Source organism: Odocoileus virginianus, chromosome 22 (assembly GCF_023699985.2).
Source record: "Odocoileus virginianus isolate 20LAN1187 ecotype Illinois chromosome 22, Ovbor_1.2, whole genome shotgun sequence".
Classification (NCBI taxonomy): Eukaryota; Metazoa; Chordata; class Mammalia; order Artiodactyla; family Cervidae; genus Odocoileus; species Odocoileus virginianus.
This window is the reverse complement of record NC_069695.1, coordinates 28,016,010-28,042,932: the sequence shown is the minus strand read 5'-3', so window position 1 is coordinate 28,042,932 and position 26,923 is coordinate 28,016,010. Positions and strand designations below refer to the sequence as shown.

General features: G+C 40.9%; 1 protein-coding gene across 4 annotated transcripts in view; it reads left to right on the top strand.

Annotated features, from left to right (window-relative positions):
• CHST9 (carbohydrate sulfotransferase 9) overlaps positions 1-26,923 on the top strand; it is a 280,158-nt gene that overhangs the window by 139,937 nt on the left and 113,298 nt on the right. For 3 of the 4 annotated variants that reach the window (XM_070452775.1, XM_070452778.1, XM_070452776.1), the window contains one exon: positions 18,481-18,522. The exons of the other annotated variant lie outside the window; for it this stretch is intronic. In XM_070452775.1, the coding sequence (XP_070308876.1) occupies positions 18,481-18,522 (42 nt within the window). The remainder of the gene's footprint in view (positions 1-18,480; positions 18,523-26,923) is intronic. 4 annotated transcript variants of the gene reach the window in all.

Below are 26,923 nucleotides of genomic sequence, written 5' to 3'. Positions count from 1 at the left end.
CTTGTTTGAGTCCTCACAGACTGTCTCCTGAATCGGTCTGTCTTCGCTGACCTGCATTTGCTTATACATCTTCACCATGGAGTTAATGAAGTGAAAGTGTTAGTCACTCAGTCGAGTCTGACTCTCTGCAACCCCATGGACTGCAGCTCACCAGGCTCCTCTGTCCTCCACTATCTTCCAGAGTTGGCTCAAATTCATGTTCATGGAATTGATGATGCTATCTCACTGTCTCATCCTCTGCTACTCCCTTCTTCTTTTGCCTTCAATCTTTCCTAGCATCAGGGTCTTTTCCAGTGAGTCACAATACCTAGAAAGTCACTAAATCTTACATCCCGTAAGATTCTACATCCTGTCTCTATGAATTTGAACACTCTAGGTGCCTCATATAAATGGAATTATACAGTGTCTTTTTGCAACTGGTTTATTTCACTTAGCATAATATCTTCAAGGTACATCTATGCTCCAGGATGTGTCAGGGTTTTCTTGCCTTTTAAGGCTGAATACTATTCAATGTGTATAATGAATTTTGTTTATCCATTCATCCATCAATAGACACTTGGGTTGCTTCCACCTTTTGGCTATTCTGAATAATGCTACTATGAACATGAGCATACAAATATCTCTTCAAGACTGCATTTTCATTTCTTTTGAGTCTATACCTAAAAGTAAAATTGTTGGATCAGTTCAGTTCAGTCACTCAGTCGTGTTCGACTATTTGCGACCCCATGGACTGCAGCACGCCAGGCTTCCCTGTCCATCACCAACTCCCAGATCTTTCTCAAACTCATGTCCATCAAGTCAGTGATTCCATCCAACCATCTCATCCTCTATCGTCCCCTTCTCCTCCTGCCCTCAATCTTTCCCTGCATCAGGGTCTTTTTCAATGAGTCAGTTCTTCACATCACGTGGTAAGAGTATTGAAGTTTCAGCTTCAGAATCAGTCCTTCCAATGAATATTCAGGACTGATCTCCTTTAGGATGGCCTGGTTGGATCTCCTTGCAGTCCAAGGGACTCTCAAGAGTCTTCTCCAACACCACAGTTCAAAAGCATCAATTCTTCGGCATTCAGCTCTCTTTATGGTCCAACTCTCACATCCATACATGACGACTGGAAAAACTTTTATAGCTTTGACTATATGGACCTTTTTCAGCAGAGTAATGTCCCTGCTTTTTAATGTGCTATCGAGGTTGGATATAGCTTTTCTTCCAAGGAGCAAACATCTTTTAATTTCATGGCTGCAGTCACCATCTGCAGTGATTTTGGAGCCCCCCAAAATAAAGTCTGTTGCTGTTTCCATTGTTTCCCCATCTTATTTACCATGATATGATAGGACCAGACGCCATAATCTTAGTTTCCTGAATGTTGAGTGTTAAGCTTATTTTTCACTCTCCTCTTTCACTTTCATCAAAAGGGTCTTTAGTTCTTCACTTTCTGCCATAAGGGTGGTATCAGCTGTATATCTGAGGTTATTGATATTCCTCCCAGCAATCTTGAAATCAGCTTATGCTTCATCCAGCCTGGCATTTCACATGATGTACTCTGCATATAAATTAAATAAGCAGGGTGACAGTGTGCAGCCTTGATGTACTCTTTTCCCAGTTTGGAACCAGTCTGTTGTTCCATGTACAGTTCTAACTGTTGCTTCTTGACCTGCATACAGATTTCTCAGGAGGCAGGTAAGATGGTCTAGTATTCCCATCTCTTGCAGAATTTTCCACAGTTCATTGTGATTGTAGGGTACCCTATAAGATTTTAACTTAGGCAGAGAAAATTATTAGATTTGTAAGATTCTCTAGGCTTCACAGTTATTTGTTTGCTTATTTGGTTTTCTTCCCTCTCTCTTGCTTTCTTCTAGATTAGCCCTATCCATTAGAAATGTAACTCAAACCATAGATATAAATTCAAACTTTTGAATAGCCACATTTTAAAGAGTAAAAGGAAATAGATGAGGTTAATTTAAGAATGTCATTTAACTTAGTATTTTAATAATATTATCATTTGAACATGCAATCAATATTAAAATAAATGTGATGTTAGAAACTATGCATGCCAAGCATACAATGAAAATTAATAGATCATATGATACAAAAGGAAAAATGTAGTCCCACCAAAACAACAAAGTGTGTTTAATAGAAACCTGTTGTACACTGCTTTGATTTAATTTTTTTGTTATGGTATAGTTGCAGTCCAAGGGGCTCTCAAGAGTCTTCTCCAACACCCCAGTTCAAAAGCATCAATTCTTCAGCACTCAGCTTTCTTTACAGTCCAACTCTCACATCCATACATGACTACTGGAAAAACCATAGCCTTGACTAGATGGACCTTTGTTGGCAAAGTAATGTCTCTGCTTTTTATATGCTATCTAAGTTGGTCATAACTTTCCTTCCAAGGAGTAAGCGTCTTTTAATTTCATGGCTGCAGTCACCATCTGCAGTGATTTTGGAGCCCAAAAATATAAAGTCTGACACTGTTTCCCCATCTATTTGCCATGAAGTGATGGGACTGGGTGTCATGATCTTAGTTTACTGAATGTTGAGCTTTAAGCCAACTTTTTCACTCTCCTCTTTCACTTTCATCAAGAGACATTTTAGTTTTTTTTCACTTTCTGCCATAACGGTGGTGTCATCTGCGTATCTGAGGTTATTGATATTTATCCTGGCAATCTTGATTCAGCTTGTGCTTCTTCCAGCCCAGATTTCTCATGATGTACTCTGCATATAAGTTAAATAAGCAGGGTGACAATATACAGGCTTGACATACTCCTTTTTGTATTTGAAACCAGTCTGTTGTTCCATGTCCAGTTCTAACTATTGCTTCCTGACCTGCATACAGGTTTCTCAAGAGGCAGATCAGGTGGTCTAGTATTCCCATCTCTTTCAGAATTTTCCACAGTTTATTGTGATCCACACAGTCAAAAGCTTTGGCATAGTCAATAAAGCAGAAATAGATGTTTTTCTGGAACTCTTGTGCTTTTTCGGTGATCCAGCAGATGTTGGCAATTTGATCTCTGGTTCCTCTGCCTTTTCTAAAACCACCTTGAACATCTGGAAGTTCGCAGTTCACGTATTGCTGAAGCCTGGCTTGGAGAATTTTGAGCATTACTTTACTAGTTTGTGAGACGAGTGCAATTGTGCAGTAGTTTGAGCATTCTTTGGCATTTCCTTTCTTTGGGATTGGAATGAAAACTGACCTTTTCCAGTCCTGTGGCCACTGCTGAGTTTCTCAAAATTGCTGGCATATTGAGTGCAGCACTTTCACAGCATCATCTTTCAGGATTTGAAATAGCTCAGCTGGAATTCCATCACCTCCTCTAGCTTTGTTTGTAGTGATGCTTCCTAAGGCCCCCTTGACTTCACATTCCAGGATGTCTAGCTCTAGGTGAGTGATCACACCATCGTAATTATCTGGGTCATGAAGATCTTCTAGGTATAGTTCTTTTGTGTATTCTTGCCACCTCTTCTTAATATCTTCTGCTTCTTTTAGGTCCATACCATTTCTGTCCTTTATTGAGCCCATCTTTGCATGAAATGTTTGCATTGATTGCCTTGGAGTGAGTCTATTTGCCTAAAGAGATAACGAATATTATAATACCTTTTCAGGTCACTGCAACATTAAAAACAAAGCACAAAAAGCATAAGATAATTCTGTCTTTATGGCGCTTGTTGATTTTCAGAATTCTGCTGTTACCTTCTAAATGCATGTAAATACAGGGGAAAAAATACAGTTTTAATAAATAATTCCTCTCCTACCTGCCTCTGTGGGGTTGGAAATGGGAATCCACATTTAGAAATAATTGGGGGATTGGACTGAAAAGAGATTCGGGATGTCATTAACATTTATCTCACACCTTTAACACTATTCTCTGTTGCATCTCTTTTAATTGCAATCAAGCACATTTATCAGTAAATTTTTTTGCCATTATTATAGGGGCCTCTGCACTTTAGAAAATAATAGAATATGAGTGACAGTCTCTGTCATGGAATGTTCAATTTTTTTTTTTTTAATTGCAAAGTGAACCAAACAAGTGTTTGCATGCTTTCCCAGTGTCTGCTGTAGCCAGGCCTTCTCAGCAGCAATGAACAGTAGTGGTCATTGTTTGCTAGAGGACAGCTGTGTGTTGACTTCCTGGGAATTAGAAGAGAATTTGTGAAAAGTCAAGTGATAGCATTCAAAAGATCCTTAATCAACATGTTTATAGAATCATCACTGTAAACTAAAAAAAAATAAATTTGCCCCATATTAAAAATATGTAACTCATACTTAATTCCTATGTAACTATTGTTGTTTTTTTAATATTAAATGATAAGTGTTACAAAATCATGACAGTGGTTCAGTTAAAATAATTTTGGGCCTAAAATACCCAGTATATAAATGGTTATGATGAAATCATAGAATGATGTTTTTGATTGTTGAATATATTAGAGAGTTTCTCTTTCTTCTTCCTTTCTTTATCCTGATGCACATGTGCAGTATTTTTTAAAGGTAAAATGTAAATGCATTCATAGAATTCAGTTTACCTTTCTGGTGTTTATCAAGAAAATAAGAAAAAATCATTTTCCTCTTCCACGTTTGAAAAAGAAAACAGAGATAATCAAATGATTACTTTTTAAACTCCGTAGCAGAAGTCTTTAAATAACAACTTACTAACACATCTGGATTAGATCCTGGTTTCACACTGAAGAACCAATAATGTCGTGTTCTTAGTATTCTAATTATAATCACAATCTGTTAATTTCAGTGAATTTTTCAGGAAACATGTAAACTTGGCAGTAAAGTTATTGAGAGATTGTAAAAGTCAATCAAAGACTAAATGATCTGAAAGATGGATTTCATTATCTCCTGTTTTGAAGTAACATATAGTAATTATTGGCAGAAATAGATAAAGCAAACAGATGCTTCTGGTCAGCTTGCATTGTTAATCTTTTCTCTCCAAAAGATTTGGAGAATCTTTTGTGTCCAGATTCAATACAGTAGGATCCTATGCAGTATAAATTAGACATCATATTCTTTCCACTAACAAAGTATCAAATTTAGCATTGTCGCTAATGAGACAGTGTCAACAGAAGATGTTAGTTGCAGGTGCATGTTCAATTCTGATGACCACAAGAAAGTGAGGATAATGTTAAGGTGAGGAGCTGAGGATAAGAAGAGCTCTCTATTTTGGATAACTAAAATTTGAGATCACTGTTACCTACCCAAGCTAAGATGCTTCTTGATGATCTACTGCAATCATCTAGGTGAGAAATAATAGCCGCCTGAACTAGGGAAGGGACAGTGAGGCTGGGGAAGTGGGTGGATTTAAGAAAAGTCTGAAGAAAGAAAAGACAGCACATGGTTATTAATAGCAAATGAGGGTGAGGGGATTTGAGAGGAATTCTAAGGATGACTGGGGGCACTAATCCGGGAGAGTGAGCACTGGGCCAGGAGCATGATTAGAAGAGGAGGACTTCAGACTGGAGGAGGCACAGTTTTATTGCTTTGGGGAGACCTACAGGCATGCGCACTGAGCATGTCCTTATTTCAGCCTGCAGCTCAGGTGAGAGACACAGTTTAGACATGTGGGGGTCGGTGGTATAAATATAGTTATCATCAGTGCCAACAGAGTGGATGAGATTACTCCAAGAAAGTCTGTAGGTCAAAAGCATAAAGAGTCTATATTTCAGATGAAAATAAAAGGCTTGTTGTGGATCATGCTAGTTAGCCAGACAATCCCAAAAATGCACAGAAGGGAGGGAATGGTGTGAACACCCTTCCAAATCGGGTACATTATTTTATGAGAGTAGCTCTTTTTCAGCTAGAATTTATGATGAGGGAGGGACTGCCCTGGCAGACTAGTGGTGAGGACTCCATGCTTCCAGTGCTGGGGGTGCAGGTTCAATCCCAGTCGGGGAACTGAGATCCTGTGTGCCACATGGTATGGCCAAAAAATAAAGGAAAAAAAAAAAAAAAGAACTTACAACAAGGGAATATTGGACACCAGTGTAAGTCTCACAACCAAAGAGCAAAACACCTAGCCATAGAACAAGGCAATAAAGAATGCAGAAATTGAGTCTTTGATCTTGAATTTCTAGGTAGTTACATACTCAGTGTCAGTGTGAATGCAGATTGGGGCAATCACTATGAAAAAACAATATGGAGCTTCCTCAGATTGAAAATAGAACCACCATATAGTCCAGCAATCACTCTTCTGGGTACTTACCTAAAAGAATTGAAATCAGGATCTCAGATATCTGCACTCCCATGTTCATGGCAGCATTACTCACCATAGCCGAGATGTGGAGACAACCTAAATGGCCATTCACAGATGAATGGATAAAGAAAATGTGGTATATGCATACAATGGAAATCTATTCAGCCTTTGAAAAGAAGGAGAGTCTGCAACAGGCAGCAACAGGATGAAGCTTGAGGATATTATGCTAAGTGAAATAAGCCAGACCCAGAAACACAAAATATTACATGATCTACTTACATGAGGTACCTAAGATCAGTTCAGTCCAGTTTAGTCACTCAGTCGAGTCCGACTCTTTGCAACCCTATGAGCTGCAGCACACCAGGCCTCATTGTCCATCACCAACTCCCGGAGTCCACCCAAACCCATGCCCATTGAGTCAGTGATGCCATCCAACCATCTCATCCTCTGTCATCCCCTTCTCCTGCCCCCAATCCCTCCCAGCATCAGGGTCTTTTCATAGACCTTTTCATAGAGTCAGCTCTTCACATCAGGTGGCCAAGGCATTGGAGTTTCAGCTTCAACATCAGTCCTTCCAATGAACACCCAGGACTGATCTCCTTTAGGATGGACTGGTTGGATCTTCTTGCAGTCCAAGGGACTCTCAAGAGTCTTCTCCAACACCACAGTTCAAAAGCATCAATTCTTTGGCACTCAGCTTTCTTTATAGTCCAACTCTCACATCCGTACATGACCACTAGAAAAACCATAGCCTTGACTAGACGGACTTTTGTTGGCAAAGTAATGTCTCTGCTTTTTAATATGCTGTCTAGGTTGGTCATAACTTCCCTTCCAAGGAGTAAGCATCTTTTAATTTCATTGCTGCAGTCACCATCTGCAATGATTTTGGAGCCCAGAAAAATAAAGTCTGCCACTGTTTCCATTGTTTCCCCGTCTATTTGCCATGAAGTGATGGGACCGGATGCCATGATCTTAGTTTTCTGAATAGTCAGTCATAGAATCAAAACATGAAATGGTAGTCACCGGAAGCAGAGGGCAGGGAGAAATAGGAGTTATTAATCTCCTGGCATTAAATTTCAGACAGGCGAAATGCTCTCCAGTTGTGCAGTACAACACTGTACCTATAGTCAACAATAACGTATTGTGCACTTAAAAATCTGTTAAGAGAGCAGATCATTGTATTTCCAGATGCTGTCTGGCTGGGTGATTGTCTTCGAGGCAGCTGTCAACAGAAGACAAGCCAGAAGGGATGGATGCACAGCCCTGTGCTGGGGGCTCTGATGAGGGTGCCGGTCATTAAAACAAACCTAGTTCTTCTGACTCCAAAATCAGAGAACTCGCATGCCCCACAGCTTCTGCTCTAGAATAATGTAAGATCCCTGTTTGGGAGGAAGTCCAGAGATGATCTGGTGCTAACTTTTCATTTCACAAATGAATTAAATAAAGCCCCGAGAGAGTAACTTGTTAAAAGTCACACACCTGCTTTTGGATGCAGTCTGCTGACATTCGGAGCATCCCTGTTGGACTCTGACACTCTGTGTGGGGCCCTTTTCAAAGGAAGTAAAACTACTTTTGCATATGCCCTCTGCTTGCCTTGCAGCTGAAGCTACTCCAAAGTTAAGGTTACGAGTGCAAGCTCAAGTCTTCAACGACCAGGGCTGGAATCCAGCCTCTGTCCCTTGGGAGTCATATGACCTTTCTCTTTCTCTCTCAACTTAGTCTCCTTATATGCAAAATGGAGATAATAATAGTGTTATCTCATAGAGTTGTTAAGAGGACTAAGGGAGAAAATACCTGTCAAGTCCCTAATGTCTAGCTCATGCTGTGTTCACAATACATTTTAGCAGTCATTTCATCACTTTTAATATCACTTTTTATTACTTGCCTCTGTCTTTTAGCATCTGGGATGGAAATGTTAATAACACCCAGAGGTTTATTTTTCTGGCATGTAGTATGCATGAAACAAATATTTGTTGAGAGAATGACAAAAGAAGAAAAGATAGTGAGGGAGAAAGGTTACAGCATTCGAAGATCTTTGCTCATTGTCTGGTTGACATTCTGAAATGTGGAAAAGTACCAGGTATTTTTATTATGACTGTTCCCCCTACCCCTTTTCTGACCTGTGAAATATGCAGCAGTGCTTTTAAGAGAACATAGGAAAGGTCAAGAAGGAAGGTGTGTTCCTCCATGTATTTTAAGCAGGGCAGACCTTGTTCAGGTTTGCATTGCTTTTTACCGCTAAAGGCTTCCTGCGCCTCTTAGCATCCTCACACCCAGCATCTCTGTGTTCTGGTCAGAGGTTCAGGGAGAACAGAGTCAAAGTGGTTTTCCTTAATGAGCTTGCATGTGGGACCAACTCCTGACAGTGATTTCTATCACAGAGGAGGCTTCTGTAGACGGTGGAATAAGGGCTACGAGCCTGCACTCTGGCTGGACCCCCTAGGTTTGGATCCAACGTTTGGCAGCTTTGTGACCTCGACAAGTTCTCTGAGCCGTGCTTTCACCTGTAAAGGAGGAATAAGCATCTAGTACTTACCAGGTCAGGTCAAGGAACAAATGAGTTTTCATCCATCAGTGCCTAGCCTGGCATGCTGTTTGCTCCTGGCTTAGCCTGCATCCCAAATGAGCAATAACTACTAAAGTTCAGAAGAGGATCATCCTAAACGCAGAGATGAGGTCATCAAGGTTAAAGAAGGAGTGGGACTTTGTCAAACACAAGGAAGAGAGTAGGCTCTTTCAGACTTAGGACTAGAAATGGGCGTGGCCTTGTGTAGGGAGTTACACGTAAGCAGTGATCTTCTTTTAATGAGCACTGGATGAGTGCAGTGTTATATGAGATCTGGTAACAGTGAGAAGCAAAGAGGTTTAGAGGAGGAGATTAGCATGAGCAAAACGATTTCTTACATGATTAATTTGGTATATAAATATCAGGGTGGAGATTGAAATTAGGGTATCAGTTTGGAGACCACTGCAGTAGTCTAGACTTTGATGTGCTCAGGCTCTTGGCAGGATTGATGGTGGGGGGCTCATATAAAAGAGAATGAGTGTTGAGACGTAGAAAGAAAAGATCAGAAGGTGATTGTCTGGAGACGGGTGTGGGGAGGAGATGGGGGGGAATGTCAGGTTCGCAAGCCTGACTGGCAGAGAAGTCTGTATAATAGACACATACGTGCAAGTTCAGAGGGACCCGTGGTTTGGGGGAAAGGATTATGAGTTTCTTTCAAGTCTGGTCGCATTTGATCCAACAATAGAACAACCATATGGAAGCCAGAATTTGGAGAAGCAGAGTTGAAGTTCAGGAGAGGTCAGAGCTAAGCTTGTGTGTATGCTTGGGGCTGAATCAAGTCCAGGGGGCAGTGAGAGACAGGAGAGGGGGTGAAATTTCTGCGAGATGGCCTGGCAGGAGTGAGGCGGGATAAGAAGCCAGCAAGTGATAGCAGTGACCATCAGAGGAGGCGATGTATATGACAGCACTTATGGGGGCAAGGCTGATGAAATATAACATAAATAGGAAAAGTTTGGTGACTGCCCCATTTCCTAGAATCCCAAAACCAAAATGGACACGTTTTGTAGGTGAGGAATCAGGGCTCAGCGCAGCTGAGTTCGGTGGCTCCCCTGGGATAGTTGCAGTCAGACGTGCCCCTTTTCAGCACTCTCCTCATTTTCCAGGCTGCCGCTTGGGCTCTCAGTGCCTCGCTGCATATGGCTAGATCTGTTATCTGTTTTACACACAGCAGACTATAAAGTGGGCTTCCCTGCTAGCTCAGTGGGTAAAGAATCCGCCTGCAATGCAGGAGCCCCCGGTTCGATTCCTGGGTCGGGAAGATCTGCTGGAGAAGGGGTAGGCTACCCACTCCAGTATGCTTGGCCTTCCCTGGTGGCTCAGATTGTGAAAAATCTGCCTGCAATGCAAACACCTGAGTTCGATCCTTGAATTGGGAAGATCCTCTGGAGAAGGGAGCGGCTCCCCACTCCAGTATTCTCGCCTGGAGAATTCCATGGGCTGTGTAATCCATGGGGTGGCAAAGACTTGGACATGCCCGAGCGACTTTCACTCTCACTTTCATACTGTAAGGTGCTGGGTCCCCCTGCGCCGGGAGCCTGGACTCAGCCAAGGGCAGAGCACAGAAGCTGCGTCCGCTAGAGCAGGGCTCCATGAAAAGGAGTGCTCTGTACACACGTGGATATTGGCTCTTGCCCTGCCTCTCTATTTCATGTGTGTTTCCTTTAGCTAACTAATTTTGCAATCTTTAGAAAATGAAATCAACAGTTTACCCATACACTCCTTATCTTTGCATGCATGTTAATTAAACAAATTAAACAAATATTTATAATTGGTCTTCCCTGGTGATTCAGTGGTAAAGAACCCACCTGCAATGCTGGAGACACAGGTTCGATCCCTGGGTCAGATAGATCCCCTGAGGAAAGAAATGGCAACCCACTCCAGTATTTTTGCCTAAAGAATCCCATGGACAGAGGAGCCTGGCAGGCTACAGTTCAGAGGTTGCAAAAGAGTCATACACAACTGAGCGACTGAAAACGCATACACATGCACTGTTTACAATATTGTTTCCCAAAAGATATTGAAATGACATACTGTTTTATATGAAGGAGACTCTAAATCTCAACTGCGTTTATAGCTCAATGATCACAATAATTATAAGCCACATCAGTTAAAAATTGAAGTAGCTGCTTTTGAAAGTGCATAAAAGTGATGTCCCATGTCTGAACCATTTGCACTACTTAGCATAATTTTATGGAAAGGATAGCCACTTGCGATCTTAACCTTCTTATGAATTTCTTATGAAGTCATAGAAATCTTAATACCTTTCTAATGTTCTTCTTGAAGGAAACAATTTGGGAAATGCCAAGGACAAAAACATAGGAAGCATTTAACATAAACTGGAAATCATTAATACTTAATGGAGAAGCATAAGCCATTCTGAGGCATTTTAAAGCAGCTATTAAAATCATCCCTTCCAGGAGGTGTTAAAAAACAAAATCCATCCGAGGAAATTTGCAGATCTCATTGGCTTTATTAAATGATTCAGGAATTGGGCAACATTCCATGTAGCAAGTTGAGAGGAGCTCTGAGGGCGCTGTACAAGATGGAAGGGTTGTTTAGGCAGAAAGAGGAAGGGATAAGGAAGGATCAGATTACAGCATCTTCCTTTGGTGGATGAAAAGGGTCTCTGTGGCTAATTACGTCATCAGTGCTCACCAGAAAATTCCAAACTGACAGGTTAGGATTACATTCCTAGGGGAAATGCAAGCTACAATTATGCTAAGTCTTAAGTTTCTGCTTGGTGGCATGGGCTTAGCATGAGTGAATCCATTTGGGACTTGTTTCTTTTTTACCAGAGGCTAGGAAGTTCCTCAAAACTAGTGCTGTCTTGCTCAAAGAAAGACTTGATGGAAATAGAAACCTAAAGCCCAAGGCTTAGAAGAAGGTGGGGTTGAGATTCAAATGACTTCATTTTAAGTGCTATTTGTCATCACAGATTTCCTCTACGTTTGCTTCCACACCTGGCTTCCCACGGGGCCACTGGGTCAGAGGTTCTTCTGTGTTGTTTATTGTTTGCTGGTAGGGAGAGGTGCCCTTTCAGGGTTTCTTCAATTTCAGAGCTGCAAAAACCGGTTCTGAAAATAGTTGGCAGTATCGGTTGGCCAAATATATTTGCTGAAACCCCTTTTGTTTTGAACCAGGGAGGCCCAAGATCAAGAAATACTTGGATTAACTTAAGGTTAACACAATCACAGGTTTCTTCTTTTGCAAACTTCTAAGACTCTCATTACTTTCTGGCTTCTTCTCTCTTCTGCTTCTGTGTTCTCTTGGTGACCATGGTCAAGTGGTCTCAAACCCCCTCCACTCAACCCTCCAGAGTTTTCTCTGTGCTAAGGTTCATGGGATGGAAAAGAACGCTGAACTGCTAGAGTTGGAGGCTGAATTCTGGAGCCAAATTCAGTTCTAACTCTAGTTTATTCATCCCGGGAAAGCTCCCTAAACTTACTCTCTTTCTCCTTCTGCTTTTATTCTTTTTAATTATCTTTTGATTTTATCAAAGTAATGCCTACTCAGTTAAAGTATCAAGTACAATAAAAGTTCTTTGAACTAGCCTTCCTTAAATGAGTTCCCTGACTAAGTAACTCTCTCCCTTTCCTAGATATAATCTACTGACTGATGCGTCCAGCCAGCTGGCCACCAGGGTCTCACCTGCTGTCCCCTTAGCCCACCTATAACATCTGACCCCACCAGTAAGGATGAATATGGACCAAGAACTAGTTGTTTTCATCCCCATTGTACCTGTTAATATAACTGTTTAATTATAAGTTATATAAAACCAATGACATACATATACATAAAACAGTTGCTATTTCTATGAAGCTGTTTTGGTAAGACTCAAAGTTGAGTCTTACTAAAATTAAATGCTACAGAATCAGATGTGGAAATAAAATGGTAAAATATTAGGAAAAAACTCAAATCTAAAAGGCTTCTGCTTTGTGTCTTTCAGTTCTCCATTAATCCACTTTAATGGGACTGAAACTAGGAAATGTAGATGATGATAATGATGATAGGTGTAGTTTACATAAAAAAGAAATACATTGTTTTATTCCATAAACAGAAGTCCATGGGATTCTTCTGGTATTAGATTAGATGAAGTTCACATAAAGTGTTCAGCACCATGTCTAATATTTAATAAGAATTCAGTACAGGTTAGCTGTTATTGTGGTTACTATTGATTTAATAATTGTATATTCAAGTGATTTTAGAAGGAAAGAGAAGAGAAGGTAAAGTGAGACCAATCCATTGTTACAGAATAAAATGTTGGGATAAACTTTAACCCAGCGATTGAATATTATACAGCAAAAGACCTAAACATCACTGTGATCATTTTTTTGCATCAAAATATCTTTATGTAAAATTAAGAGGGTGTCAATAATCACATTTTTAAAAGGTATAGCTGGAGAAAAAAATCCATTCATTCATGAAATGTAACCCTGTTTCAATTTGTAACAACAAATTGCCGCATGACCTTAGGAAACTGTCCAAACATTTCAGTCTTTTATTCTCTGTTAGTCAAGGATAATGATAGCCAACTGAATAAATTTATTGGGCGGCCAGAAGAATTACTTTCAGAAAAGTACATTATGGACATCTTTGTGTTTCCTCACTTGAATAGGAGCTCTCCTTGGCTCAGCGTGCTAAGCACGCTGCATGGAGCTCTCAAACCCTCAGAACAAGGATTGTGAAATGCTTTTTAAAAAAAATTGATTTCCCATCAAAGCTCTAGACCTATTCGCTTAGTATGATGCTTATACCAAGTTTCAACAGATGAAGCATACTCTACCACAGAAAACAAGAATGACTCAGAATAAAGTGATGTGATGATGGGGTAAGATCTTGTTTCATTAGATTGTGTATGCCACTCAAGCATTTAATATCATAATCGATCTTGTAAGTATATATAGGCTTCCCTGCTGGCTCAGACAGTAAAGCATCTGTCTGCAATACAGGAGACCTGGGTTCAATCCCTGGGTCATGAAGATTCCCTGGAGAAGGAAATGGCAACCCACTCCAGTACTCTTGCCTGGAAAATTCCAGGGACAGAGGAGCTTGGTAGGCTAGAGCCCATGGGGTTGCAAAGAGTCGGACACGACTGAGCGACTTTTCTTCTTTAAAGTGTAAGATAAGAACTGGTTCACTGGATGTTAGGTTTGTTGTTGCTGTTCAATCACTTGGTCATGTCTGACTCTTTATGACCCCGTGAACTTAAGGCTTCCCTGTCCTTCCCTGTCTGTCCTTCACTGTCTCCTGGAGTTTGCTCAAACTCATGTCCATTGAGTCAGTGAGGTTTGAACTCATTAATTTTAGGGGCTCTGGCCAAAGCCAGTTAATTTCTGTTGTGTGAAGCAAGCTTGTATGCTGACATTTCATGCCATTTCCACAGATGACCATGGGAGAACATTCATAGTTATTTAATACATGGTCGTGTAGCAAGAAAGTCTGCCTATATTGATTATATGAACCCTGAGTCCAACATCCTAGATTATCATTACATTAAAAGAAACATTGAAGTTCAATTCAATGCATATTTATACACAACACTGAACTAAGTTTGGGGAGATTATAAAAAGAAGTAAGACTGAATCATTACTGTTTTCAACAAGTTTACTCTATAATGTAGGACAGGCAACCATCTGAGTACATACTTCAGTCTCTGATGTTCAGTTCAGTTCAGTCACTCAGTTGTGTCTGAATCTTTGCAACTCCATGAACTGCAGCACACCAGGCCTCCCTGTCCATCACCAACTGCCGGAGTTTACCCAAACTCATGTCCATTGAGTTGGTGATGCCATCCAACCATCTCATCCTCTGTCGTCCCCTTCTCCTCCTGCCCTCAATCTTTCCCAGCATCAGTCTTTTCAAATGAGTCAGCGCTTCACATCAGGTGGCCAAAGTATTGAAGTTTCAGCTTCAACATCAGTCCTTCCAATGAACACCCAGGACTGATCTGCTTTAGGATGGACTGGTTGGATCTCCTTGCAGTCCAAGGGACTCTCAGGAGTCTTCTCCAACACCACAGTTCAAAAGCATCAATTCTTCGGTGCTCAGCTTTCTTTATAGTCCAACTCTCGGATCCATACATGACTACTGGAAAAACCATAGCCTTGACTAGACAGACCTTTGTTGGCAAAGTAATGCGTCTGCTTTTTAATATGCTGTCTAGGTTGGTCATAACTTCCCTTCCAAGGAGTAAGCGTCTTTTAATTGCATGGCTGCAGTCACCATCTTCAGTGATTTTGGAGCCCAGAAAAATAGTCTGCCACTGTTTCCACTGTCTCCCCATCTATTTGCCATGAAGTGATGGGACCAGATGCCATGATCTTAGTTTTCTGAATGTTGAGCTTTAAGCCAACTTTCTCACTCTCCTCTTTCACTTGCATCAAGAGCTCTTTAGTTCTTCATTTTCTACCATAAGGGTGGTGTCATCTGCATATCTGAGGTTATTGATATTACTCCTGGCAATCTTGATTCCAGCTTGTGCTTCCTCTAGGCCAGCATTTCTCATGAGGTACTCTGCATATAAGTTAAATAAGCAGGTTGACAATATAGAGACTTGACGTAATCCTTTTCCTATTTGGAACCAGTATGTTGTTCCATCAGTCTGTGATGAGTGAAAGCCAAACTAAAACATTGAAGTGTATTCTACCCAGAAATATAATCTCTTTATTATGCCCCAGAGTCAGGTTTCCTGAGACCCTTGAGAAATTGGCAGACAGTAGTTTCCTGGGGCTGGGAAAAGGGGCATGGAAAATTACTATTCAGTGGGTATAGTGTTTCAGTTATGCAGGATGAAAAAGTTCTAGAGATCTGCTCAGCTTACAGTCAACATACCATCCAGTATATTTTAAAATTTACTGAGGACAGATCTAATGTGTTTCCTACCATTAATAAAAAAAAGAAAAAAGAAACTGGCAGATGACCATGGCACAGCCTTTCTAGTTGAGCTATCACAGAGATGGGGAAAGAGGCTACCGTGTCCACGTTTTTAAAGGAAATGACTTGATTATCATAAACCTGAGGGCTTAGAGGCAATACCTGATGAGAACCATTTCTCATGCAATCAGTAAACTGCTTAGCAGAGTATCATAAGAGATAAAGCAGCAACTGCATTTGACTCTTTGAATAGCCATTTTTTCCACATCAATTTCATTTCCTTCCCTGGTTACGTGACAGATTACATCAACAATGAGATGTGCCGGATAAAATCAATTTTGAATGAGGGAAGATTTTTGGTCCTAGCCTAAACAATATTGTTATCACCAAGCCACGGAAGTGTGACCTTAATCATGCTATTGTTACATGAGTGAACCAGTAAATAGAGAGCTGCAATCGCATCAAAGTGAGCTGAAGCAGTGGATTACATATCAAGTTCCAACCCTTGAGGATCAGTTGTACCAGAGGACCTATAACTTATTGATGAGCTATACAAATGACTTATAAATACCTTCATCCAAAATGCAGAAATTACTAAATCAAGTGCAGCTGCTGATACCTTATCTCAGGAAACTCAAGATGATACAACTCAATGTATTGTTTATATGTATTTTTTAATCATTCTAAAAATAGAATAGCATATAAAAAACTTTAAATTTTTGTTTACTTTTATATTTTTTCTTTTACATTTTATTGAAGTATAGTTAATTTACAATGTTGTATTAGTTTCAGATGTACAACAAAATAATTCAGTTTAAATATATATATATATATTCTTTTTCAGATTCTTTTCCCTTATAAAGTTATTACTAGAATAGCATTAATTGACGTAACTATAAACTGGTATATTTTAGCACAAATGAAATTTGATGAAAGAATAATTAAGAAAACAAGCACTGATAGAATCTATTAATTTATGTTAGAAAAACAATATTATATATGAATCACACTGATAGCAAGTTTTTTAAATGGAGCAGAGGAGCAGGACCAGAGAGTTAAGCTTACCATTCTATGTATAAGCCTCATCATGCTTAAGTATTTGTTCAAATTTTATCAATATACTTTTAAAGGAATATTTTTGAAAAACAAGACAGTATGCAGGGAACAAAACATTACATATACATATGATAATATAAGATATATGTTAACATATATAATATATGCATTAAAGGTATATAATATTAACATATATATTAAAATTATGTAATATATAAAATATATGGTATAGCATACAGTATATAAAAGGGCCACTGCTGATCTATGTGTGTGTGTGTGTGTGTGTGTGCTCAGTCATGTCCAACTCTTTGCTACCCCATGGTGTTCCCAGTGGTAAAGAACTTGCCTTCCAAAGGAGCAGACTCAGAGACACAGGTTCAATCCCTGGGTTGGAAAGATCCCCTGGAGAAGAGCATGGCAGCCCACTCCAGTATTCTTTCCTAGAGAATCCCCATGGACAGAGGAGCCTGGTGAGCGACAGTCTGTGAGGTCACAAAGAGTCAGATACAACTGAAGCAACTTAGCACATATGCACGGACTATAGACCATCAGGCTCTTCTGTCCACGGGATCTCCCGGGCAAGAATACTGGAGTGGGTTGCCATTTCCTCCTCCAGGGGATCTTCCTGACACAAAATCGAACCCACATCTCCTGCTGCTCTGTTGCATTGACAGCCAGATTCTTTACCACTGTGCCACCTGGAAACTGGGAAGCCCACATATTATATGGTTATAATATGTTTTTTAAAAGAGGAATTGGACCAGTGTAATCTAGAAAGCAAAAGTCTGAATAGCCCTATAATTACCATCTTGTGGTTCCCTCAACTTGTTCTCAGAATGAGTTAAGATTCACCTCTCCCCAGAGATGACTAAACCAGAAGAAATATTCTGTATTACATTTAGCAACTTCATCTGGCAGAAAAGGTCGTCCTTCTTGATTATCAGGATGAAAAATTGTTGGCTCAAGGGAGCCCTCAAGATTTCTTTCTTAGAGCTCTTCACTATAGAATTAACTTCCAGTAGCTCTGGAGGATGTAAATATCCATGGGATCTCATCCCTCAAAAAGCTTTTGTCCTTTTATCCTAGACTTCAGTTCATTTACTCTTTCAAGCTTCACAACCCAACTTATCCAAGAGTGGGCCATTGGATATTCCATACCAGGAGAAGTACGTGGCATTTCTCTTCCAACTATCAGTTTTACCCAGAGATCTATCCCATGTACTCAGAAATTTTAAACAGAAACTATAATTATGTATCAACACCTTGGTAGATTATGGAGTAGAATGCAAAGAATCCAAGGAAACTTTCTTCCTTGAAATGAATTTGTTACAATACTGCTTCTGTTGTTTATGTTCTGGTGTTTTGGCCATGAGGCATGTGGGGATATTAGGTCCCCAACCAGGGATCAAACCCTCGCCCCTTGCATTGGAAGACAAAGTCTTAACCACTGGACTGCCAGGGAAATCCCAAGATGAATATTTTCCATTTCCGCCTACCCCAACAGTCCCAGCTTGATTTCTCTGAGGCAGAAGGTATGGGCACAAAGCTGTCTTTTCTGTGGCAAAGTTTAAAGGTAATGCCAGGTTTCTTAATATGTGATATCAAGCCTGTCACTACTTGAGTAGCCTAGAAACACAGGGATGTCATATTCTATTTCATGACCCTCTCCCTTCCCATGATTTTCTTGGCTAGCAATAAAATATCAGAGACTTTGAGGTATGTCAATGTAGAAAGGTTCTTAAATGTCTTTGCAGGTGATGGTAATATGTGCATTTCCTATCTCTTCTTTTCTAGGATGGGGACCTATAAATTACTTGAGATCTACACCCAGAATCAGTGAGTAAACGCTCCATAATGTTTGGGTCTTGGGTAGTTTTAGACAAGCAAAGCAAAAGTGTTAGTCACTCAGTTGTGTCCAACTCTTTGCGACGCTATGGACTGTAGCCCACCAGGCTCCTCTGTCCATGGAATTCTCTAGGCAAAAATACTGAAGTGGGTTGCCATTCCCTTCTTCAGGGGATCTTCCCTACCCGGGGGCCAAACCTAGGTCTCCCACATTGCAGACAGTTTCTTTACCATCTGAGCCACCGGGGAAGCCCCAAAGCCACAGTAACTGAAAACACTGTAGTGTCACTTTTAAATACCTGTTCTGATGATCCATCACCAGAAAGCACAGCCTACGTGGCATTTTGAGTTTTATAAAGTCTTAGAGGGTAGGGGAGAAAAGCAAGCAAACCATGATCCTTGCCCTCAATAAATTTATAGAGGAAGTCATAGACTTTGAAGATAGATTCCAGTTATATCTAGCTTAATGAATAATTAATGTCCATCTTATTTGAAAAAGTTCACATTTTACCTATTTTTATTTTGTAACACTTCCCTGGAACATTGGACTATATTCCTTATTTTCCAGAAATGTCTTCCTCTAAGAATTCAGTAAAACCTTCTTCATTCAGATATTTTGATTACACAGTTTTTGACAGTTTGACCCAGACTAAGATGAAATTTACTTATGAATTGTCACCATGGAATGGGTTTGATACAAGAAACAGAGGGAACACCTGTAACCTATTTTAAAAGAGTAATTGTTTTCATGGCTTTGGCACATACAGTGGTCTTTAAGCAAAAAGATTCAGCTGTAAAACAAGGATGCATGTCATTTAGTGGCTTTCTCCTTAGACAGGCGTTATTGACATATCAGAGTATTTAAAGTAATAAAAGTGTATTGCTTTCAATAAATCTGACTTCCATAGTTCAGGCTCACATCCCCTTTTTCTTCCCACCTCCCCAAACTCAGTATTCTAATTTACTGAAATGTACTGTGTGTTATATGTGGACATAAATGTTTGTTAATAGAAAAGGATCGATTCTTATTATCTTTTTTTTTTTTTTTTTTTTGAAACTGACAAATATACATTTTAATTTTTTGAATGCCTATCTGTAACCTGGATGACATGTATTTATTTTTACAAGAAAAATGATGTATCATTCCCTTTTATTTTCTCTGATTTTATGCCTCAGGAATTTTTTTTTTATTTAAAACAGTATTTTCACATAGCAAGAAAGACAAAGTCCCAGGATGATAGTGAAGATTTAAGGGGAGAAGAAAATAACCCCCAAATCAGATCATGCCCTCCTTGCGGCATGTTGAAAAGTCAGAGCAGTAACCAAATCACCATTCATTCATTCATACAACAAACACTTAGCCAAGGGCCGTGCTTATTGCTTCAAGGTATGTAGAGATTAATAAAACTGTCTTCTTGTCTACACTCTGCTGGCAGCCCATAAGTTGAAGCAGAGATGGAGACAGTTTTCCCATGTGATAAGTGATGTGTTATCCTTAGAAGCAGAGTGCTTGGAGAGCACCGAGATGATACCATTAAATTTGACTAAAAAGTTAGGGAAATATTCATAGCAGGTGTAACACTGGAGCTCATTCTTTAAACATAAATTCAATGTCTACTAGTAGAGAAAAGGACATTTCAAATCAGTGTGAGTGAACATATGGAAATAGAGAATACGTGGATTGCTTAAGAAAAACAGCAGACGTGTTTGAGGTGGAGAGTTGAGGAGGTGGGGAACAATATATGGTCTATTAAATGGTATATTGCTAAGAAGATATGCCCTTCCTTAGAGGTTGGAAACACCAGCCGGAGCTCACAGATAGGTTTGAGAGCTGTCTATAGAAAGCTGAAATGTGGAAAAATGGGAATAGATAAAACTGTGGACAATTGAGAGAACTTTCAGGAACACAGGATAGAATCAGCTTCTCCTTGTTAGAAGAGAGAAGGGGAGATAAATAAACAGTTGAAGGTGTATACAAAGAAATTTGAGGGAGTTTATGTCTGAGAGCTTCAGTCACCTTTCCGTTATGCTGTTGGATGAGTGTGGAATGCCAGTTAGAAAGGCACAAGTTTAAATCCCTGCTCCAGAGTCTGTGAGTGATGTAACATGGGCAGATCACGTAACCCACATACACTTCAGCATTGGCTTCACCTCACTGAGCTCTCGTCTATAAAATGAGGATAACAGTACACAGCTTATGTGGGTTGTTGCGATTATTGAAGACAAGCTGTCTACAACATATTCATACAAAGGTGCTCTATACATGAGAGCTGCGAGATGATTGTCATCTGTGAATAGGAGCTTGTCTCCAGGGGGAGAGAAAAAACAGAATGAGGGATGAAGTTTAGAAAGGGACATGTGACAGTGTTTCTTTTAGTATTTATTTATTTTTGACTGTGCTGGGTCTTCATTGCTACACTTGGGCTTTCTCCAGTTACAGAGAGCAGGCGTTACTCCTTTGTGGTGTGTGGGCTACTCACTGTGGTGGCTTCTCTTGTTTGGCAGCAGAGGATCTGGGGTGTGTGGGCTTCAGTGGTTGGGATGCGTGGACTCAGTAGTTGAGGTTCTCGGGCTCCGGGGTACAGACTCTGGAGTTGTGGCACATGGGCTTAGTTGTCCTGCAGCATGTGGGATCTTCCTGGACCAGGGTCCCCTCCACTGCAAGGTGGCTTCTCAACCACGGGACCACCAGGGAAGCCCTGTGAAAGTGGTTTTCAAGCAGCATTAAGAATCCTTTATGAAAGCATGATTTGCAAGCACAGTCATATTTATGTGTCCCAGAGCCGCCGATAGGGATGTTTCGATGGCCTGAGTCGAGGAAGGTCAAAGCAGGCATGTGTCATTGAGAGAACAATTGAGAATGAGTTCTGATCTGAGAAGCTTGGAGACTGGTATCCAAGCCCTGTACTCCAGCCTCTACCCTGAGTTGGCAGAAGACTATGTTTCCTCAGGGTCAGCTGCCTGTGATCCTAGGGCTCTTGTCATTATCAGGGAAGAGGGCTGAGTTGCCAAGTGCTCAAGGTTGTCTGCTCTCCTTATTTACCAGCTAAGCTCCAGACACAGCTGTGTGTTCGGAGACCCGCCAGACCCTTGCCCGGCTCTCCTACCCCACCCCCCTTGGCTCATAGTCCCGACCCCAGCCTCTCCTCCACTTGAGTTTTCATTCTTCCCTAGCACATGAGACAGTGAGAAACGTTTCTATCTCCTCTGGAATAGAAAACTGACATCTGAACCAAGTAAAAATGAGCCCATCTGCATGCTTCTTGTCCCTCAGGTCATCAGCACCGCTTCTAGACCTTAGAACAGGATTCACTGGGTACGCAGGCAGGACTGCACTTCCTCTCCTATACCTGGAAGTGGGTTATCTCACCAGCCACTAGGATGATGTCCGGTGTCCTCTTAAATGCTTAGTTAGCATTGCAGACCCCAAGAGAGAATTGCCAAGCTCTATCTTGATAGTTAACTTCCCTCAGAGAGAGATTTGAATGGCTGGAGAATGTCCTTCATATGCCAAATAGAAGTAATAAAGAAACTGTAGGCTGTATCTTACCCATTATGGACTTCTATTTTAATTAATGGGAGATATACTCCTCTTTTGGGAATTTGGTTGATTCATTCAGTGAGTGAATATATTCAAGAAGGATATACTAATTCGAGGTGCTAGTATGTATAAAATAAATAATTAGTGGGAACCTGTTGTATAGCACAAGGAGCTTTGCTAGGTGCTCTGTGATGACCTAGCGGGATGGGATGGGTCGGGAGGGGGAAGGAGGTCCAAGACAGAGGGGATATATGTATGTGTGCTTGCACGCTAAGTAACTTCAGTTGTGTCTGGCTCTTTGTGACCCCATGGACTATAGCCCGCAAGGCTCCTCTGTCCATGGGATTTCCCAGGCAAGAATACTGGAGTGGGTTGCCATGCCCTCCTTCAGGGGATCTTTCCTACCCAGGGATCAAACCCACATCTCTTATGTCTCCTGCATTCTCAGACAGATTCTTTACCACTGGTGCCACCTGGGAAGTGCTATATACATATATCCTCAGGCTATATGTATGCATATAGCTGATTCAGTTCATATATGGCAGAAACTAACACAACATTGTAAAGCAAACTATATCCCAATTAAATATATATATGTGTGTGTGTGTATATAACAGACTGGTTCCAAATCAGGAAAGGAGTATGTCAAGGCTGTATATTGTCACCCAGCTTATTTAACTTATGTGCAGAATACATCATGCGAAATGCCAGGCTGAATGAAGCACAAGCTAGAATCAAGATTGCCGGGAGAAATATCAGTAACCTCAGATACATAGATGACACCACTCTTATGGCAGAAAGTGAAGAAGACCTAAAGAGCCTCTTGATGAAAGTGAAAGAAGAGAGTGAAAAAGTTGGCTTAAAACTCAATATTCAGAAAACTAAGATCATGACATCCGGTCCCATCACTTCATGGCAAATAGATGGGGAAACAATGGAAACAGTGAGAGACTTTCTTTTGGGGGGCTCCCAAATCACTGCAGATGGTGACTGCAGCCATGAAATTAACAGATGCTTGCTCCTTGGAAGAAAAGCTATGACCAACCTAGACAGCATATTAAAAAGCTGAGACATTACTCTGCCAACAAAAGTCCATCTAGTCAAGGCTATGTTTTTTCCAGTAGTCATGTATGGATGTGAGAGTTTGACTATAAAGAAAGCTGAGCACCGAAGAATTGATGCTTTTGAACTGTGGTGCTGGAGAAGACTCTTGAGAGTCCCTTGGGCTGCATGGAGATCCAACCAGTCCATCCTAAAGGAGATCAGTCCTGAATATTCTTTGGAACGACTGATGCTGAAGCTGAAACTCCAATATTTTGGCCACCTGATGCGAACAACTGACTAATTGGAAAAGACCCAGATGCTGGGAAAGATTGAAGGCAGGAAGAGAAGGGGATGACAGAGAATAAGATGGTTGGGTGGCATCACTGATTCGACGGACATGAGTTTGAGCAAGCTCCAGGAGTTGGTGATGGACAGGGAAGCCTGGGGTGCTGCAGACCATGGGGTCGAAAAGAGTCGGGCACAACTGAGTGACTGAACTGAACTGAACTGATATGCATATAAGCACCTTACTTGAGTAATATTTGAAACATTAGGAAAACCCTGTCAAATTCAGACAAAACTCTATGTTTCTGTAAAAATACAACTGCCGAGACTCTTTAGGGGGTGGGAAGCCCCAAAGCTCTTTCTTCTCGCTCAGACTTGGTTCCCGGAGCCCACCCTCCCGTGACTGCCAAGAGGGAGTCACACAGAATTCACTTCCAAGCACTTTGCTTCCTATATGTTCCTTTCAGTCAGTTGCAGTCACCTACGGATGTGTAGATGGTTCTAGATCACATAACATCCTCACTCCCCACTCATGGTCCTTCCCTATGGGGCAGGAGCCATGCTGAAGCATAGCCCATCTCTACCTCCTCGAGAGAAGGATGCCCCATGCAATATTTTTGATTGGATTTCAGGCTGGGGGTTCTCCCACTTGACACAAACACACATTAGCCCTTTCTGGAATGTGCTTTAATCACCTGATGCCATGTCAACCAGACCAGTGTGCCTTCTACAACTGCCAATTATTCCTTCCTGGTTTGTATGCAAGCAGATCTGCTGGAGCGAGCAACTCACCTTTCATTAAAAACAAACACAACAGGCTACCAGTTATAAGATGAGCAAATCAAGGGGAATACAGTCAGTAACATTATAATAATTTTACATAGTGCTCAATTTATAAGAATCTGTATCACCCTGTTGTACACCTGAAATGAACACTGTAAGTCAACTATACAGTGATGAAAAATTAAATTAAAATTTTAAACACACACACAAGCATCTCTATTTTTTGTGTGTCTTTATCTCTAATTACACCTTGCTTCTATTTCCTCCTCTAACCAACATGTCTCCCATTTCTGGGTTCTTTGTATATTTTTCCCTTTATATTTCATCTCTACACTTTATACATCTTGCAGGTTTTAATAACTCTTGGGAGACTGTCTTTTGTTTTATGTTCTCCTTGTAAGACACAAAACTCAGGTCCATTCAGTGGCAAGCTCAAAATTAGGACTACGTATGCCATAGCACTTCATTTCTATGTTTGCTTCGTTGTTCTTTAAAGCTCCTTTGCTGCGTAGTGAAATGCTAATTCAGTGTGGAGCAACCCCATGACTCTTTGCCAGCAAGAATATGGTTCAGATTGTAGCATCACAGATTTGGGGGTCTGGACAAAATGTTCAAGACAGAGTCTAAACTTGAATCTTCTTACTCTGAACCCTCTACTTCCTTGGACTTCCGTTTATAGAAATTGGAGGGGAAAAAAAGTGATTTCCTTCTATTTCATGAGTGGAAGTAATTCCAAATCCTTTCTTAGGGACATTGAACCGAGAAGTGTTCCTTGGATTTTTATAGGGAGAATCTCCGGGCAGGGTTTATATCCCAGGCAGCAGGTACCCACATTCATGAGTGATGCCCTTTTCCATGCTGCTAGCATCCCCTCTCCTAGGGCAGAGGGCTGCCCCTGTGGAAAGGCTGCAGTGAAGTGAGACTTTAAAGGAAGAGTTGCTCCTGGCGCCCCTGCAGGTGCCCATATAGAGTCAGCCTACACACCTGCTCACGTTCTAAAGCTCTTCATTCTGTTGGTGCGTTCTGGAAGGGACTCTTGCTTCTGTTTACCCAGCGTTCTCGAGTTCACTTGACTCTGGGGGAGGAAGGCCCAGCTCCGATGCATGAGCACTGCAGAATGTAGAGATGTGGCTTTCCTACAAGTGGGAATCCATCCCCACCCCGGGCATGGCTCAGGGCATTTTCCAGGGCACACAGTGCTGTGTCCTCTGTACTGAGCTTCTCTGGGGAGCCAGGAGAATTGAGAAGGTGCGGTGATACTAGAGGGGCTTCCCTGCTGGCTCAGATGGTAAAGAGTCTGCCTGCAGTGCAGGAGACCCAGGTTCCATCCCTGGGTCGGGAAGATCCCCTAGAGAAGGGAATGGCAACCCACTCCAGTATTCTTGCCTGGAAGAATTCCATGGACAGAAGAGCCTGGTCAGTACAGTCCATGGGTTCACAGAGAGTCGGATACGACTGAGCAACTGACACACCCCACATGATGTTAGAATCAAGGCCAGGGTTACCATGTAAGTTAGAGTCTAAAGGGGTCAGTAACCCATATTGTAGGTGTCCCTACCTGGAGCCCTCCACTTCATGTGCTTTGGGGGACATACTTGCCATTGTCAGCCAGAACATTCTTTTCTATAAATCCAGGATTACCGAACCTGACAGGAAGGGATAGTTAGAGACTTTTCTACAGGCTTCCTGAGCTTAGCTGAGCATTAAGCCTTACAAATCTTAGAATTGATGAGCACAGCGATATATATAAAAAATGCAACATAAACCTTCAGATTCATGGCATAACCATCTCAACTGAAAAGACTTTATGCTTCAGGATTTTAAAAAATTACCCTTTGCCAGCCTTGCCTAGGCTCAGACAGACTCCAGTATTCGAACAGCTTGCAAATTCTTTACAAATGGATGCTGCTATACCCAATCCATCAGAAGAGTGGCATTCTTGGGATCTTTTTCTTTTGTGGGAGAAGGGGGTGGACGTACATTATTATTCTCATATGGGAATGATTAACCAAGGAAAAGTGGCAGCCCACAGTTAATTTAGCTGTTCTTTTAAATGTTTTTTCTGGTACCTGAATTACATGAACATATTCTTTTAATAAGCTGATCTGTTTTTCCCCTTCTCATTGAGGTGCAAAGTAATCTAGAGGGTCAAGGTTTCCAATCTTTTTCTCTTGCATTAAAATGATCTGTCATTTCCATTGTGGCTACACCCAAAAGTCAATTTTTGGTCTCTTTAAAGTGCCCTATAGAATAATTCAGTGGTGAGAGGAAGAAATTGTTCTCAAAGTGTAACTGCTCCCCTTGCTGGCATATTGTAGCAATGACATTCGTCTTTAAAAATGTAATCCTGGTTCAGAGCAGGAATTTTTGCTTGTTTGGGAGGTGGGGTGTTGTTTTTGTTTTTTTTTTTCTCTTGGTACTTCTTGATGTTTTTGAACTTCACAGCAACTTGAGAGTTAATCTAATGAAACTGGATAAGTTACTATAGTCATCATACATTATAAACCAGGTATGTAAAATTCAATAGAATAAGAATTTTCTTAGTATCTCTCATGCCTGGAAAATAGGCAAATACTCTGAGTGGTGTTTAGTGTTAATGTTTTTTTAAATAAAAGAATCTTTTAATTTTTTAGTACAATTTATATGCAATAAAATACACAGGTAAGTGTGTGACTCAATAAGTTTTGATAGTTGTAAAAAGGCTTCCCTGATAGCTCAGTTGGTAAAGAATCAGCCTGC